This window comes from Triturus cristatus, chromosome 4_1, assembly GCF_964204655.1.
Source record: "Triturus cristatus chromosome 4_1, aTriCri1.1, whole genome shotgun sequence".
Lineage (NCBI taxonomy): Eukaryota > Metazoa > Chordata > Amphibia > Caudata > Salamandridae > Triturus > Triturus cristatus.
Window position 1 is genome coordinate 304,556,668 of NC_140585.1, and position 16,857 is coordinate 304,573,524.

Consider the following 16,857-nt stretch of genomic DNA (forward strand, 5'->3'; position numbering starts at 1 on the left):
TTAAAGTAGGAGAAAACCAGGGGGCAGGAGGGCGATGGTTTTTCACCTTCTGAGTAGAGGTAGGAAGGCAGAAATCAACGGAACTGGAGATCCAGTTTTTTATGGTGTCCAAATCGGTCATAGAGACCTGGTTAATGACGGGCGCATTATTAGCTAAGAAATTGTTAAAAATAAAATCATATCCAGTTTCCCCCAGTTTCTTAAGTTAAACTTACAACCCGGAATGGGAACGATTAAATTGGACGATTCAATTCCGACCCTGAAACCAATCAAAAAATGGTCGGACCAAAGGACGGAAAGAGCTGGGGAACAGCTAATACTGGTGATGTTAGAAAAAATCGGATCTAGTAAATGGCCTGCCACATGAGTGGGGCCGGTATTGTGAAGCACAATATTCATAGCCGCCAGATCAGTAATTAAAGTAGTGCTGACAAGGCAGAAGGGATCATCAAAGTGAAGGTTCAAATCACCTAAAATTGTGAAATTGGCTGCGCTGAGCAGGTAGGGGGCAACCAAGTCAGGAATTGCGGAAGCCCCACGACCCGCTGGGCCAGGCGGACGATAAAATAAGATTCCTGACGTAGTAAATTGGGGAGTTAAGGCTAGTTGAAATGACATGGCCTCGCAGTCCTTATAGCTCAAATTTTCAAACTTGCATGTGTAGCGGCTGTTGAAGATAATGGCCAGACCACCGCCAATGTTGTCTTTGCGATCATTTCTTACTATAGAATAGCCGGCTGCTAGCGCGGCCGCTACTTCAGGCCCCCGAGTTCTCGTGGAGCCAAGTATCTATTAATAATATAGCGTCTGGGTATTCACTGGTCAAAAGATCAAATATATCCGCTCTGTGTTTAAGGAAAGAGCGGCAATTTATACAAAAAAAATGTGAATTCAGAGTTATTAAGAGTGGAGTTCCCAGAGGAGACTTTATCCTGTGTCTTTGTTTTTTGCGTAGGGTTATTATGGTTGCCAAAAGTTTTGGGATCTTTATGGGACATAGGTGGCAATGTAAAATCACAACTAACACCGCTCCTGATCAAAGCATCCAAGGCATTAGTATACGCGGGGTATAGTTGTACACACATTGTATGTGAAGTAGGGCGCAGAGCCATTAATTGTTTAGAGGTGTACCTAAGGGGGTCAAGTAGGAGTTGTGCAGGGATCATGGTCCCTGGCCCCGATCGGGCGCAGATGGGCTTGCCTTAGGCGCGCCCGCTGCACGCGTCCACTGCGCATCCGTGCGGTGTCCATTAAGTAGAATAATGGGCGGGTGGCGGGCAGAAACTAGAGTGCTAACCGCCCGAGACGCGTGGCTAAGCGATAGTGGGTGTCGCGTAAGCCAATAAAGATTAAGAGGAGTATAACACACTCCATAAACATCAGATAGCAGCGTTAACAAAATAATAACCCCCAATTCAGTGTTGATAAGCAAAAATAAAATTGGATTTAAAAATAGGTCTAAAACAAGTTCATTTAAAATTCATTGCAAACAGGCAAACCTTTCGGTGCTGCACGACCGTCCTGTGTCCCTTAAGTAGGATAATGGGCGGGCGGCGTGCAGAAACTAGAGCGCTAACCACCCGAGACGCGTGGCTAAGCGATAGTGGGCTTCGCGTAAGCCAATCAAGATTAAGAGGAGTATAACACACTCCTTAAACATCAGATAGCAGCGTTATCAAAATAATAACCCCCAGTTCAGTGTTGATAAGCAAAAATAAAATTGGATTTGAAAACAAGTCTTAAACAAGTTCATTTAAAATTCAGTGCAAACAGGCAAACCTTTTGGCATGCTGACAACTAGACCTGTGAGCAGCAGATCCCTACAGGGAAGACCTGGGACATGTAGCGTTGTCGTCCTCTCCTGTGAGCGTAACCGGAGTGGGCTGGCCTGGCGTATGCCAGTCCAGCGTATGGGTGTGAACAATGACCTCGGGGCGCTGGGCCTGGTTCCGTCCTGGGCTGGACAGGGAAGCAACTAATGCATGTGTCTCCATTGTAGTGTCGGCGCCACCTGGACCGCAATCGTCTATGTGTCACCCGTGACCCAAGTCCTACAACATGAACATAAGGGGGAATCACTGACCCTACATTCATCCATACTTCAACACTTGAAAGATCATAGACATGACACATCTATGTGAACATGAATGTTTATTGCACATTCAGTGGAGTCTTGAAGCTGAAGCAGTACAGGGCCATGCAAACCCCACTTCACATTGTTGGCCCGTGGAGGGCCAGCCAGAGTTCTTCAGGGAATGACAGGTACATCAGAAGAGGAGGAGTTCAGTCCGCATTCTGATAGCTGTGTCATTGGTGACCAAACAGAATATGGCAGTCCATGTCGAGGTCCAAGGTGAGTGTCGCATAGTGCATCGGGGGACAGTGGAAGGTGATGATGCAGGGGCAGAACCAAGCAGGAACAGGCCATATGGCGGAGATGAATGCTACCGCTTCCTTCTCACCACCAAGGCAGATTCATCCGCATCTTCGTCCTCTGCTGTTTCATGTGCCTCACATGTGTATGGTGGTGTTCTGTCTCCAGCACTGTGTGGAACTGACACATCAGGGGCCAGAGGTGGAATGTCTGCCGCACTATGTGTCACTGACACATCAGGGGCCGGAGATGTGGATGGAGTGGTAGCAGCAGCATACATCAGCGCCGGGCCTTGTGGCAGCAATGCCATGAGGAGGGTCTTTATGGCATTGAGGGACCCAGCTACCTCTCGCTGGTGTGCAGCCGTGGCAGCCGCTCTTTCCGCCAGCTCCATGTTCTTCATGAGCCTCCACATGAGTCCAAACTCCCAGGCAAGATCGCTGGAGGCACTCTGACTAGACATTCGTTCTTGTCTCAAAGTCAGGACTCTGGCGATGTCGTCAGCCATGGCTCGTTGGAGAGCATGGAGCAGACTGTGGGTGTCTGTTAGGGACTGTGAGGGGTCCCTGATGGGACTTAGACACCCACGTATGGCGTCTAGTTTGGCTGCCATGCGGTCGAACCCCACCTGCACCTGTTCAGCCAGCTTCTCCTGGCACCCCAACACACGGAGTTGGCAGGCCTTGTGTTCGTCGTAGGGGCCTGGGAGGCAGCCGTGGTGGTGGGTGCTGCCTGCTGTGTTCTCCTCATTGCAGCTGGGCTGCCCTGCTCCTGGAAGTGGGATGCGGAGGCTCTCCATGAGCTGTTGGAGGGCGTCGAAGGTGTGGTGGTCCTCTTCGTCATCAGAGAAGAGAGGTTCGGCCTGCTCTGCAGGAGGTGTTCGATTTCCCCCTGCAAGGTAAAGGGGAGATGCAGCTTAACATTGTGTTTGCATGTATGTTGATGCATTGTACATGTTTACATTCAGACTGCATGACAGTGTACATTGTGAGTGTTTAGGGGGAGCTGCCTATTTGATGCGGGACAGTTGACATTTCGACAACATCACAGATGTGTGTTTGTACTTGTACATTGTCAACTCACATTTCCCTGCAATGCCATATGTGATTGGCCAGTTTCTACACACAAGCGGCACCAGCTGTGTCCTCTGCTCTGTTGTGGTCGTGTTGAGGTTTGTGCCACATCGTTGTCAATGTTGATGTGCTCTGCATGTAATGTGTGTGTGCCGCATTTTGGGGGAGTAGCCCCTGCAGTTCTGATTTAGCTGCCCCTTATCCCTTACATGCGGTGTGCCTCTGACTTCTGTGCTTATACAGTGCTGAGATGTTGCATACTTGGGTGCATTGGTCTATTGGTGGGAGTTGGGGGTCTGGGGCATGGTTTATTCGCAGATGTGCTATACTTAATTGTGCATGTGCGACATTGTGCCCATATCCCCCGTCACCCCAGTCCCTGGTCGTTACCCTGGTGCTGTTGTGTCCGGTCATGTTGAGCAGTGTCCGGGCCACCAACTCCTGCCACCGTCTCCCCACTGATGACTGTGGACACCATTTCCTCCATCTCGTCCAGCCCCTCCTGTGGCGCTGGACTCCCACCTCCAGTCTGCAGTGCTGCCTTCAGGTTGTTTGCACGTTTCTGCTTGGTTTTGCGCTTCACATCATTCTAGCGCCTCTTGACCTCTTCCATTGTCCTCTTCAGCACTCCGACCGCATTCACCTTGTCTACGATGGTTTGCCATATTCCATTTTTAGTTGCCAGTGACACAGTGGAAGTGACGAACAGTAGTTGATGGTGTTCTACCACCTCCGTTATAAGGATCCTGTTTTCCTGCGGACTGAACCCCTTCTTCCTACTCTTCTTGACCTTGCCCTTCACTGACCCCGAGGTCCCAGGCTGGTCCTCCGGGGGGCTTATGGGGTTTTGGTTGTCCTCTGCACTTGCTCCGGCTACCTCCATTGTGCTTCGCTGTTGTTTGGCTATTGTTTGTGTTTTTTTCTGACTTTATGGTGCATTTTCCCGCATGACGCGTGGGAATTGCAGGCCTGTGGCTGGTTTTCGGTGATTTTTGTATTGCGATTGGTGTCATCGCTCCTATTTCCATGTTCGTGTTTCGTGTTTTTGCGGCATCGCGTTCATTTGACAGGTTATCGTGGGTCTATCGCATGGTACCGCCGTGTTGAGAATACCATGTTAACAAAGAGTTATTTTCTCTGCAATAGACTGCGATGTGAAGAGTTGCGTTAAGCTAATTTTGCGATGGTTATCACACGTTCTTGAGAATATCCCCTATAATCCCCAATAAAATGTTTGATCAAGAGTGGTCAGGGAGACCTTTAGCACCTAGGGATATATCTCCTGCGGGTTATCAAGGGGAGTCTAATGACCTGTTAGGCTTTTTCAAAGCACAAATTGTGTTTTCCAATAGGTCCACAAAAAGCAAGGTGTATGTAGTGGTGGATGGACCCCCCATTCTACGTTGGATTCACCAATATGATCTTCATATTGTTCTGAATCCAAGAGCACCCACACAAGTCAAAGTGGGGGAAGATGAGAGTTTCAACGATATTCTTGAAGAGTCAAGTAGTGTCTTTAGAAGTGAGTTAGGAGTACTTAAAGGGTACGTACACAAAATAGTTCTCAAAAAGACGCTATACCAGTCCAACATAAATTGAGGAGAGTGCCCTTGGTGGTGAGAGATGAGATGAAATCTCTTATAAAAGACATGTTAGATGGTGGCGTTATTGAACCCCTAGAGGCCTCTAGTTGGATATATCCAAATGTTATTACTAAGAAGGTCCATGGCAAAGTCAGGTTCTGTGTGGACTTCAGGGACCTTAACAGGTGTGTGGTAACAGATACTTTTCCTTTGCCCAACATAGGTGAGTTGGTCTCCACCTTAAAAGATGCCAAGTTCTTTTCCAAACTCGACCTCAAAAGTGCGTACCATCAAATAAAGTTGCACAACTGTGCTAAACACCTAACAGCATTTATCACCACGGAAGGGACATTTCAATTCACGCGCTTGGCCTGCAGACTATCATCCGTGTGTTCCAGCATATGGTCACTGAAATTTTTAGGGGCATTGACAAAGCTGTGTTTTTTCAGGACGATATTCTTTTTTGGGGAAAATCTGTCATCGAACACAACCAAGTTTTGAAATCAGTGTTGCACAGGATTGCTGAAGTAGGTCTCACCCTTCGTGAACAGAAATGTTCTTTTTTGGTGGAGCACATCTAATATCTGGCCTATGAGATCTCAGCGCTGGGTATAAAACCTAAGAGGAATTTGCTTGCCGCTATTCAACTGGCTCCATCTCCAATGGAAAAGGATCAATTAAGGTCTTTCATGGGCCTCATAGAGTATTATTCTAAATGTGTTCAAAAGGTTTCTGACAAAACTTTGATTTTGAGACAATAGCTTAAAAAAGTTGCCAAATTTGATTGGGGTGAACAACAATCTGTTTGTTTTAACAATATAAAATGTTTTGGCACCATTCGACAAAGCTTAAATCCATCTCTATGGTTGATGCCAGTGCTATTGGTTTTGGGGTCGTTCTCTTACAAAAACACCCCGAGGGAGAGAAAACAGTAGCTTTTGCATCCAGGAAACTCACATCTTCTCAACAAAATTACTCAGTGATTGAAAGGGAAGCACTGGCAGCAGCCTGGGGTGTTGAGTATTTCCGCACGTACATCTGGGGACAAGATTTTTACTCAGGACTGACCACAATCCTTTAGTGAAGATCTTGTCTCCTAGAGATGCAGGTAAAGTGTCGGCAAGGTTGGTCAGACTTGCAGCTAGGCTGCAAGAACACCAATATGAGGTTACCCACATACAGGGTTGGAGAAATCTCCACGCTGATTACCTATCCAGGTTGTCTCTCAAGTGGGCAACTGTTGATGGTTCACCCATTTCCCTAACCCGTGATGATGGTGCTGTCGCTACTGTACATGAAGTAGTGGCAATTGGTGAAGGAACTTTTACTTGTGAGGAGTGGTGTAGGGAAAAGGAAGTGAATCATGTCCTTAAAGCTGTTATGGATCTTATTAAGTTAGGTGTGAGGCATGCGAGTTGTGTGCTTGTCTCTGTGCGTCCTTTTATCAAAGTTTTAGAAGAACTATCCGTGTTTGGTAATGTTCTCATTTGGGGTGACAGATTCGTTCCACCTTTTGTTCTGAGATTCAGACTCCTAGCTCTCACTCATGAGGGACATTGGGTCAATCTTTGACCCAACATCGACTTAAGACTAACTTTTGGTGACCCGGGATGGATGAACAAGTGACCTAGTGTGTAGAGAAGTGTTCTGTGTGCATGGAGGGAAAGAAAAGACTTAAGGTGGGCTCCTATCAAGGATCCAGTCAGAGCTTTGGCACAGCATTTGTTTGGATTTCATAGGACCTATAGATGAGTTACCATCCGGTCAGAGACTTGCCATTGTAGTCATTGATGTTTTTTCTAAATAGTTGATTGTGAAATTTGTGAGGGACATTACCACGGAGAGCACGATTGTGTTATTGAAGTAATTGTTTCATGAAGAAGGTTTTCCCTCTATTATCATCACTGATAATGGTACTCAACTTACTTCACATGTCATGCAATCTTTTTTATGGATTGTGGGGTGGTACATCATTGGACTTCTTTCTGCAATCCACAGGGTAACGGTCTTTGTGAGAGAGCTAACCGTGTGCTCAAGGGTATCATCCAGATGGCTTGTGTCAGTGGTGGCATTACTCAAACCATGGTGGAGGAAATTGTGTCGACCTATAGCACCACCAAACTTAATCTGTGCGATAAGTCTCCCTTTGAACTTATGCGTGGGAGGTCTCCAGGTACCAACTTGGTCCCTGTTTGGATAAAGAAGTGGGTATCAAGTGGGGGTCTGATGGGTGCAGTGCCTGTAAGTGATCCTGGTGGTAGGAAATTTCACATTTCTCAGGGAGATCTTTTTAAAGTCAAGTCTTGTAGGTTAGGCAAGGGTCTTACTAAATTAAGGGGACCCTTTAACGTCAAAATTGCCTTTCTGCACTTTGTCATCTTGGAGAATGGTGACAAGTGGAACCTTCATCGTGTGGCTTTATATCAGAGAGCCACACATCCTTCGGAGTTTAATACATCTGATCCAGGATGTGACAACATGTGTAGGAGTAGTGGTTACGTGTTGGCAGAAGACTTTGGTTCTTCAGCAAGCCCTTCTCGTGGCTGTATAAGGGAAGTAGGTGGTGGTGATGCCTTAGCCTATGTAGAAGAAAACTCATAGAGTGAAGAACCAGAACCTTTGGGGGTCTGGCGGCGCAGGGTACGCCCCAGTCTCCGGAGTTCTCCTGCTCAGCTACACAGAGACACGAGACACTCTGTCGGCGTTAGAAGATCAGATTTATTTAGCTGCAGCTAGTACAGTTATCCTAGAAGTACACAAAGTAGGTTCTCAGGAGACTGCCACTTCACTCTGTGGTGCACAGGGTTAAATACCATATAATGTTCGTATACATTAACCAAAAGCACTCCCAGAGCATACAAGAAAGAGCCAATAAGAAAAGTTGGAAAACAAGATAGAACCAATAGGAAAGGTTTGAAAACAGAAGTGTCGGATGACTCGAAGAGACCTCTCCTCCAACTATGTTTGTCACCCCTCCCTCAATCTAATTTATTAACAGACTCATAGCTAACTTGCAGGTGGCGAGATACGTTTGTGTGTGTTGGAGGACAGTTGTGAAACGAGAGAATGCTAGCAGGAGACAGTGAAGGCCAGACGATAAGATAAGGTCAGGAAAGAATAGTGTGAACCAACAGATAGTTGAGACGGGGATTAGGAAAGCCAGACAGGGATTAGTGTACTCGGCTAGTTCTAACACCAGCTTTGTAAATAGAGGCAGAGAACGTATTTCGACGTCGGTTTGCAGAAAAAGCAGAATAGACTTTGTTCGCCGTGCTGCCTGAGTGATGGCAACACAAAATGGCGGCGGGTCACAAAATGGCGGGTTGATTCGATCGTGATCGAAAATCGAAGTTCCTCAAGAGCTCCGTTGAGGTCAGGAGTGTTAGAAGGCGCAGACCACCTGTGTATTTGAATGATTTTGTTTGTTAAATTTATGCTTTCATGCTTATGGAGAAGTCTTATAAGGGTTCCATGACGTCTGGAATGTAAGAAGGCACAGTCCACCTGCGCCAAGTATATGCCTTTATTTTCTATATTTGTGTTTATTTTAGTTTTTTTGTTTTATTTGTATAAAGGAGGGAGATGTGTTATACATGTAAGTTATGATTGCTTTTCCTATATGCCATGCTCAGTCCTTTCTTTGTTCCCTGTTCCCTTACCTCTATGGAATGTCTTGGGAAGATTCTAGAGTTTTTCTTTCGTTGGCGTTCTCGTTCTGGTCAGTTGCTCGACTGGTCAGCGGTGGAGTTTCCGTTACGCTGCTGGCTTGTAATAAATTGACTTAACTTACCTTAAGAAGCGTCCACGGTCACTTTATTCACAACAGTATGCAATTAGTGGGAGCATGAGCAGGTAGGTGCGGTTTAGGCCAGGTGTTGTTCTAAGAGGGCTTTGAAGTCTTTTTTGAAGGTAACATGACATGTGGCCAAGCAGAAGCACGGCGATAGAGAGTTCCATGTTCTTGTGGCACTTTCAATGAAGGATTGGTTCATGTATCACTCATGCTTGGAGATAGAGGGGCTCGTGGAGGAACAAGAGTTGGTGCTACTATTAATGTTATTATTAACAATAATTATTTTTTAAGCGCAGTGTCAATCTAAAACGGTGTCTCCTACCACTGTGGACCTGCTGCAGACTCCATACATGGTCAACGCTCATAGGGTTTATTTTCTGAGCACAACTTCATTCTGTGGTTCCTTTAAACACACTGTTAACTTCAGTGGCACGTCAGTTCAGCATAGCTTTTTGAGTGTGGCACATCAAGATTAGGCATGTATAACCAGGCCAGCTTCATCCCTTTGACCTCAAGCCTTTCTACCACATTCCCAGTTGAGTATAAAAAACCTTGATTAACAACTAACGTAGAGTAACTTATCACCCTCACTTCCTTAACCCAGATCCTCATTTAGTTTAACACATGCCTTTCAATATGAGGATGCCACCTACTCCTTCCTTATGCCTTAAATCCAACATGTGTGTAAATTGGTTTTAAATACTACTAACATTAATAAATTACAATAATATATCTTTGTTGTCACTTTTAATAAGTTTGTTTTTATTTAATAGAATGTTAACTCGAGACTTCAAACTGAATTTTTTTTATCTACAACTGGTGTTGCTGTTGAATGATCTTGTTTCTTCAAGACTGGGGATGAGCAGTTTACCTTCCTCTTTGCAGGTACAGCGCCATGTCCGAAGGAATGAAGGCTGGAGCACTGGTGATCTGGCGTCAAAAATGGCAACAGTTTGTGGAGGAGCTCAGCGATGCCAAGTCAGGAAAGGAGCTCTAGAGTGCACATCTCAATGCCAAGGACAGCTCTGATTCTTTTAACAAAAATAGGCAATTTTGAATGGACTTTACTTCTATGTGTATCTCAAAAATCAGTTTGACGCAATGCATTTCGGTGGGAAATTGGAAGCCAGCGTTTTTAATCCCAAAATGTTCCTCTTTTCATATTTTTATCGGTGACATGCAAGAGACCCAGGACTAACCTCGCCTAGAAAAATCCATGGCCTTGCTTCACAGGAAAGAACATGGATCCCTGGTCAAACATAGTATCAAAAATACAATATTGAAAGGAATAAAAGATGTAATCACAAAACATAAGAAAACAAGCAATCAATAATAAAATTATCAATAATGAAAACGTGTTTGGTACGCAAGCGTGACAAACAGAGAAACAAGACAGTGTTTCGATTTCACAACTTCCGGGGTAGCGTAAGCCCATTTTGTACAAACGGATTTCCGGCTCTTGCCGGCACTGCTCCGACCTCGGGCGCGATTGTTCCTTGAGTACAAACTGGCTTTGACACACCGGTGCTTATTTATATGCCCCTTGTGCCACCGGTACGTCACTTTTTCCCATTCTAAAGTGACAAACAAGGGGCTTCTAAAAAATCCCTACTGTTTCTGCCCATACCTCTACACCAGAGACTAAATTTGTAACATTTGAATTCGTCCCGACTTTATTAGATACCATGCACCCCTCCACCATCCAGTGATCTGTAGACTTCCCAGACAGCGGCCCCCTCCACACTCATTGCAGTTTCATTGGAATCCACTTTTCCTCATGTCAGGGAATAGAATCTTTCCCGCCTTGCTCCTTTGTGAATGCATAACATCCTTGGGCTCATGATACTAAGGGTGCTGATGATCCCCTACCGTTGTGGGATTGAAACGCCATTGACTTGTTAATTTTACGAACCCTAATAATTAGGATTTTGTTTGATAGGGTTAGATATCGAATATTCATTTTGGGTACAATAACCTATGGTTATCCTCCTGTGTGTGTTACGCTTGAACACCAAGCATTTTTTCCTCTCTGATTTTATTACTGATTATTTTTTTTCATGAGGTCTTGTGATTAAACCTTTTTTTCATTGAACATTGTATATTATGTTTGACCAGGGACCCTTGTTCTGTTCCTTTCTTGCATTACCCAGGTTCCTCGTGATATCTGGGTTTTTCCCTTTTTGTACCTCTCAATCACATGCTATTGTGACACACGTCTTAACGAACTAAGGGGCATATTCATGAGGGCAGTTGCATTACGCTAGCACCACGAAACATGATGCAAGCACAACGCAAGCCCAAAATGCAATTTATGAAGTCACGGAAGGCCACCTTGCGTGGCCCTGAGTGGCGGCATAAATCTGGAGTAACAATACGCAATGCAAATCGCTGTGTTGCGTTACTCTGGTGCTCCCATGCAACTCCCATCGCTTTTGTCACATTCCCAGATTTACCAAAAGTTGTAGAGCTGGGAATGAGCCAAAAAGATATGCCTTCTTAGGGGAGGTGTAACCAGGAAAAATATCTTTATTTCTTCTGGTTACTTCCTCTTTCTATGTGTGCCGCATGCTGCAGCACAGAGAGAGAGAGGAAGATGCCTGTCAGGATTGTTTTGGTGCAGGAAGGTGCCCCTTCTGGCATGAAAATAATCCTGCATATGTCAGCGCTGGGCAGAAAAAACGGTGCCAGCGCATGGACAAAGGCAGGAATGCGCCATGCATTTCTGCCCTTTCACTGTCACGCAGTGCAGCAAGGTGCATTTCTGCCCTTTCACTGTCACGCAGTGCAGCAAGGTAACTTGCTCCGCTGCTTCACAATCTTATAAATATACCCCTGAGTATCCAGGGGCGGTGAAGGCTGGTGTCTGTAGGGAGCAACCTTTGTGAAATCAAGGGAGGCATACACTTTTGGAGTGTGAGAAACGTTTTTAAGGCACATGACCTTCACTAATGTCTATGGTAAGCATGTGACAGCATGTTGGAAGGTGAAAATGACTCAGTGGCTGGCGTCACCATCTGAATGAGGTATGTCGCCAAGCTCGGGGATAGTGCACGCTTCAGAATCTGTACAGTCTCCATTGACATCAAAGGTTCTCTAATAGCTGAATGCATGCAGAAAAACACTGTGGTTGTTTTTCAGTGGACGGGGGATGCATGGATGTGCAAATATTATAAGAGAGAATGTCATGTTCAAACATGCATGCTTACGAGTGCTGAAGTGTGCAAGCACACCATACACGTGTGATACGAAATTGCTATGTATGTAGATAATGTGCTGTAGTATTTGCATTGTACAAGCAAACGTATCCACTGAAGCACACGTGAAAATTCTACTTCGCTAGGATAATTACAGTATGTGGCAACAATGCAGTAGCGCAATCATGCTTGTTGTGCCAATGAACGTTTTTTTTTGCCCTTGAACCTGCCCATATCTAATTGGTGTGACTAAGTGTTGCATTTTGTGACGATGGATGGTGCCATAGTGAGTTATACTTTGTGTGCCTTTAGAAACATAGGCGTAATGGCAAATCAATACCACAAGGTGTGCTTATTCTGGCCTGCCCATTTCCTAATTTCTTAACACAAACATTCACCCCCGCCTCAACCCAATTATGGAGTTGCTTATGCTTACTTAGTGCTGGTGTCCTGTGGATCTCTTTAAGACATCTTGAATAAACCACCTATATGATGGCAGGCTGAGCCATTCGTTCAGTACCCTTTCCGTGGGAAATATATATTTTACTCCATCTTCTGAGCTTCCTTTAACCCTTTGCCTCATGATAAGCTCTCTCTTGGCCTATCTAATGTTCACCAATTTTTTACCACTGCTTCTGCATTATAAACTTATTGATAGATCGTAATGTTCTCTGCTGATGGCACCCCTACAATAACTCTTGTGGGTGCATTTAAGATGTTTGAGAAGTCATCACAGCACCACTCCACAGTACCTCCTGACCTTCAGAGTAGACTGTGTTGCTTCCACCCTTTCCTCCCTGACACTAACTCCATCCCTAACCTAGTATACCTTCTTGGCACCCATCCTAAGGCTGTAGTGATAGTGCAGATTTTCTATGTGGAAGAGTTTGTGATGTTTAAGTAGATCATTTCCATCTTTCTACCTTGACCTGTTTACCTGGTCACCCTTGCTACGGTGAGATAGCAACCTCCTCGTCTTAAGGTATTCTACTGTACTTTCATTTGAGCAGGATTCAATTTATTTTACCATTAGCGATCAGGCATACCAGCATATAGTTACTATTGACCGCCTCATACCTGCTCCTGAGTCGTCAAAATCAGCCATACTCCAGATACTACTCATTTGGAGCAAGACAATACAGATGGTTGATATTGATGCTCATACTACCTCTGTAAACTCCTTCTCTGCCTTAATATGTATTCCTCCCTATATACGTTCAGATTTGCAGGCTCAAGAAGAAACATTTATTTGTAGAGGGAACATCCATTGAAATCCGCTTTCCTTTATCTGCTGCTTGTTTGCGACTACTGATATTTGCATTCTGTTGATACTAGCATACACTATTTCAACAGCTGTAGTTGTTTTATACATATCCATTCGACCTTGTAGTCTAACAACCCAATTTCCTTCTTTCGATGACCTACAAGAAAATACTTTGCCCTTATTACTTAACAGTTTCTGCAGTATTTTCTTTGGTGCCAGCATGTTCCTGACTATTTTTAATAAACATACTTCTTCACTTGCTGCTTATATCTTTGTCTTTCTGAAACACTGTGTGCACTTACCTTTTTGTTCTTCTCCCTTGCCAAAGTCTGTCTTTGTTTTGCTTAATATGAAAGACAGATGTTTCTAGCTTGCGTGGTTATTTGTACCTATATGGTTTTCACATTAAACTCTTTTTTTTTTTTTTTTAACACACCATCTTTATATTTTCATTGTGTACAGCTTTGTATTATGGCGCAGATTTACAAATAAATCACGCGACACAGCATAACAACTGAAATTGCTGCCTTGCGTGAACGGGAGAGATCTGAACAGTGCGATATCTACTAGGACGTGCTGCTGTTCTGCGCTTTCCCATGGCTGGTGCACTTTATGTTGTCATGCGCCAACACCGACACCATTGCACAAAAGTGCGAGGGTATATGCGTTGTAGTTGGCATCGTTTTTGGGCAGGAAGGGAATCCCTTCCTGCACAAAAAGTGTGCTGAAAGGCAATGCAGAATGCAGCGCACTTATTAACAGAAGAACACGAGGAGAAATAAAAATATTTCTCTTTGTTACGCCATCCTCAGATAGGTACTGGATTTTGTTGCAAATCCATGTCTAGAAGTCTGTAGATATGGATTTGTGTCAAAATTATTCTATGGATGCACGTTACAAACCAACACAAACCGACTTCTGAGTAGGTTTGTAAATACCAATCTGGATTTTGCGTCGGTTCTGCATTAAAAAAAAGTTATGCAATCCTGATGATAAATCTTTGTTGTAAACCTGGGCCTATGCTTTTAGCTTCCGACTTGTGCTCTAGAATGTTAACTAACTGTGAATGTATTATCATGCACAAGTCGACTTGTGACCTCATATGTGACAGCAGCAGAAACACACCCTGTCGAGTGTTCCCAATGCACAATTGATTTCAGCACATAGTGAGGGGCTTTTGTCAGTAAATGTTCTTGTGTTGAAAGTGAGATGACACCAACCTACCTTTGATTGTGTAGTGCACTGTCTAACTAAAGAATCGATTCCTGTATTTTCCAGTGTGAACTTGTAAAATTAATTTCTTTACTGTGCTTTCATAATTCTAAATTAGCATAATTTTAATGAATGGTTACATGCTTTCATTACTTATTATTGTGTCCCCTTAACAGCCTACTTATTTTCTAAGTGTATTGTGTACCAGCATTGTTCTCGATTTAGAATGCGGGGACTTGGGAGTTGACTGACTGGACTGAAAGCAGGTCCTGTGCTGTTGCTGCAATATATCCCTTTTTGAATAGCCTTCAGAGTACCTCGATTTACTACAAACTTTTGTGACGATTTATGGTACCTTTCTCCTACCAACAGTACAGGGTTGGTACCATTTTTGAGGCTATTTCAACCTACGCAGATTTTGGAATTCATTTTTCTATTCTACCTGCAACGTTTAAAGGTAACTGCAACTACTTCCTGCATCCTTTTGGATTTACTTGGAACTTCTTTGTACAGCAGTACAGTTCTCCAAAATTGTAAAAATATTTGTCGAACAAGGATTACAGCACGGCATATTTTGAAAACGGGCGTGGAGCTTAAGTGTGCATTACCTGCATCACGTCACTGTGGCATTTTCTCCATGTCGACTTCCAGCTAAATCCATTCTCCTGGTCACTCTGGAAGGCTGGGTCACCACGTTGAATGCGTTGTACGTGTTTGACGTGAGCGCGTTGAATGTTGAGATGGAACCTTCCAGTCTTCCGGACTATGTGAGTCATTTTCCAGAATATGTACAGTAAATTTATTAAGGATTTTGCAACTAAAATGGAGCTGTTGTATACTTACATGTACTCTCTTGGTTCCATTGAATTCAATGTAGAATACTGTGTATGTAATGTAGAATGTTGGTGAGGGATTAGGAGGAATACTGGTCTGCAGGTCGGACGTGTACTACGGTGCTCCTGGCAATAAACAAGTACTTGCACAACTAATCCTTGTATGCTGTACTTAACAAATTTGCGAGCATCTTACGTTTATTCGGGAAGGAACCTGTTCGCTGAATCCATTCGAACTTGATTTCGACGAAAGAAAGGATACTACCGATAATAAGGTTATTGATTGGAAATAAGGATACTACTTTTCTACTCATGTGAGTTCTTTCCTTCTGATTCGACTTTGAGGGAGCGCACTGAGGGATCCCTTTGGGAAGAATTCTGCTTTATTGCACGGATTGAGGTTCCATTTGTCTTAAGGTTGTTTACCTTCAATCCTTCTCATCCGTTTAACTGCCATTGTTCCACGCTCCATTTTTCCTCTTTAGTAGACGTCACGGGAACCTGGAACCATCGGGTTGGAATATGGCGAGCTTCTTTGTTGGAATCTTCTGCTACGTGATCTGAAATTGCCGTGTGTGCCCTTACATTCCGGTCCAGGGAGGACCTGGCTTGGCAGTTCGGGCTGGACTGTTCCCATGAGGCACAGGGTCAAGACTGATTTGCATATGGCCAGGTCTAAACTGGGGTGGCATGGTGAGCAAAAGAATGATGGATTTAACCCAGATCTCTTGACTGGGGGTAAGTGTTTTGATTTGTTCTGCATTCCGTCCATCAATTGTGTTTCTTTTGCTTTCTCGCCCTAAGTGCGCCAGGTATGCTCAGACGTGAGTCCTGGGCTCACTGTGCCACTGGAATCAAGCTATCCTGGCTGAAGAGGGGTGAAACCCCGAAACCGGTCCTGGGATGCTTGTTTCCGGTCCAGGGAGGACCTGGCTTGGCAGTTCGGGCTGGACTGTTCCCATGAGGCACAGGGTCAAGACTGATTTGCATATGGCCAGGTCTAAACTGGGGTGGCATGGTGAGCAAAAGAATGATAGGTCTAACCCAGATCTCTTGACTGGGGGTGAATGTTTTGATTTGTTCTGCATTCCGTCCATCAATTGTGTTTCTTTTGCTTTCTCGCCCTAAGTGCGCCAGGTATGCTCAGACGTGAGTCCTGGGCTCACTGTGCCACTGGAATCAAGCAAGCTATCCTGGCTGAAGAGGGGTGAAACCCCGAACCCGGTCCTAGGATGCTTGTTTCCGGTCCAGGGAGGACCTGGCTTGGCAATTCGGGCTGGACTGTTCCCATGAGGCACAGGGTCAAGACTGATTTGCATATGGCCAGGTCTAAACTGGGTTGGCATGGTGAGCAAAAGAATGATGGTTTTAATCCAAATCTCATGAATGGGGTGAATGTTTTGATTTGTTCTGCATTCCATCCATCAATTGTGTTTTTTACATCACACGCACAGCACATTTTCTTCTCAGGTCATTAACGCGACCTTAAGTTATGTCTACGTGCGTGTCTCCATTCTTTTAATTGTTTTTT

At 44.6% G+C, this 16,857-nt stretch overlaps 1 protein-coding gene across 1 annotated transcript in view; it reads left to right on the forward strand.

Moving 5' to 3' along the window:
• LOC146854824 (adenosine deaminase 2-like) overlaps window positions 1-13,537 on the forward strand; it is a 551,112-nt gene extending 537,575 nt beyond the window's left edge. Inside the window, exon 9 of the mRNA XM_085652184.1 lies at window positions 9,709-13,537. Within this exon, the coding sequence (XP_085508310.1) occupies window positions 9,709-9,820 (112 nt within the window). The 3' untranslated portion in view covers window positions 9,821-13,537. The remainder of the gene's footprint in view (window positions 1-9,708) is intronic.
• Window positions 13,538-16,857: the final 3,320 nt, after the last annotated feature.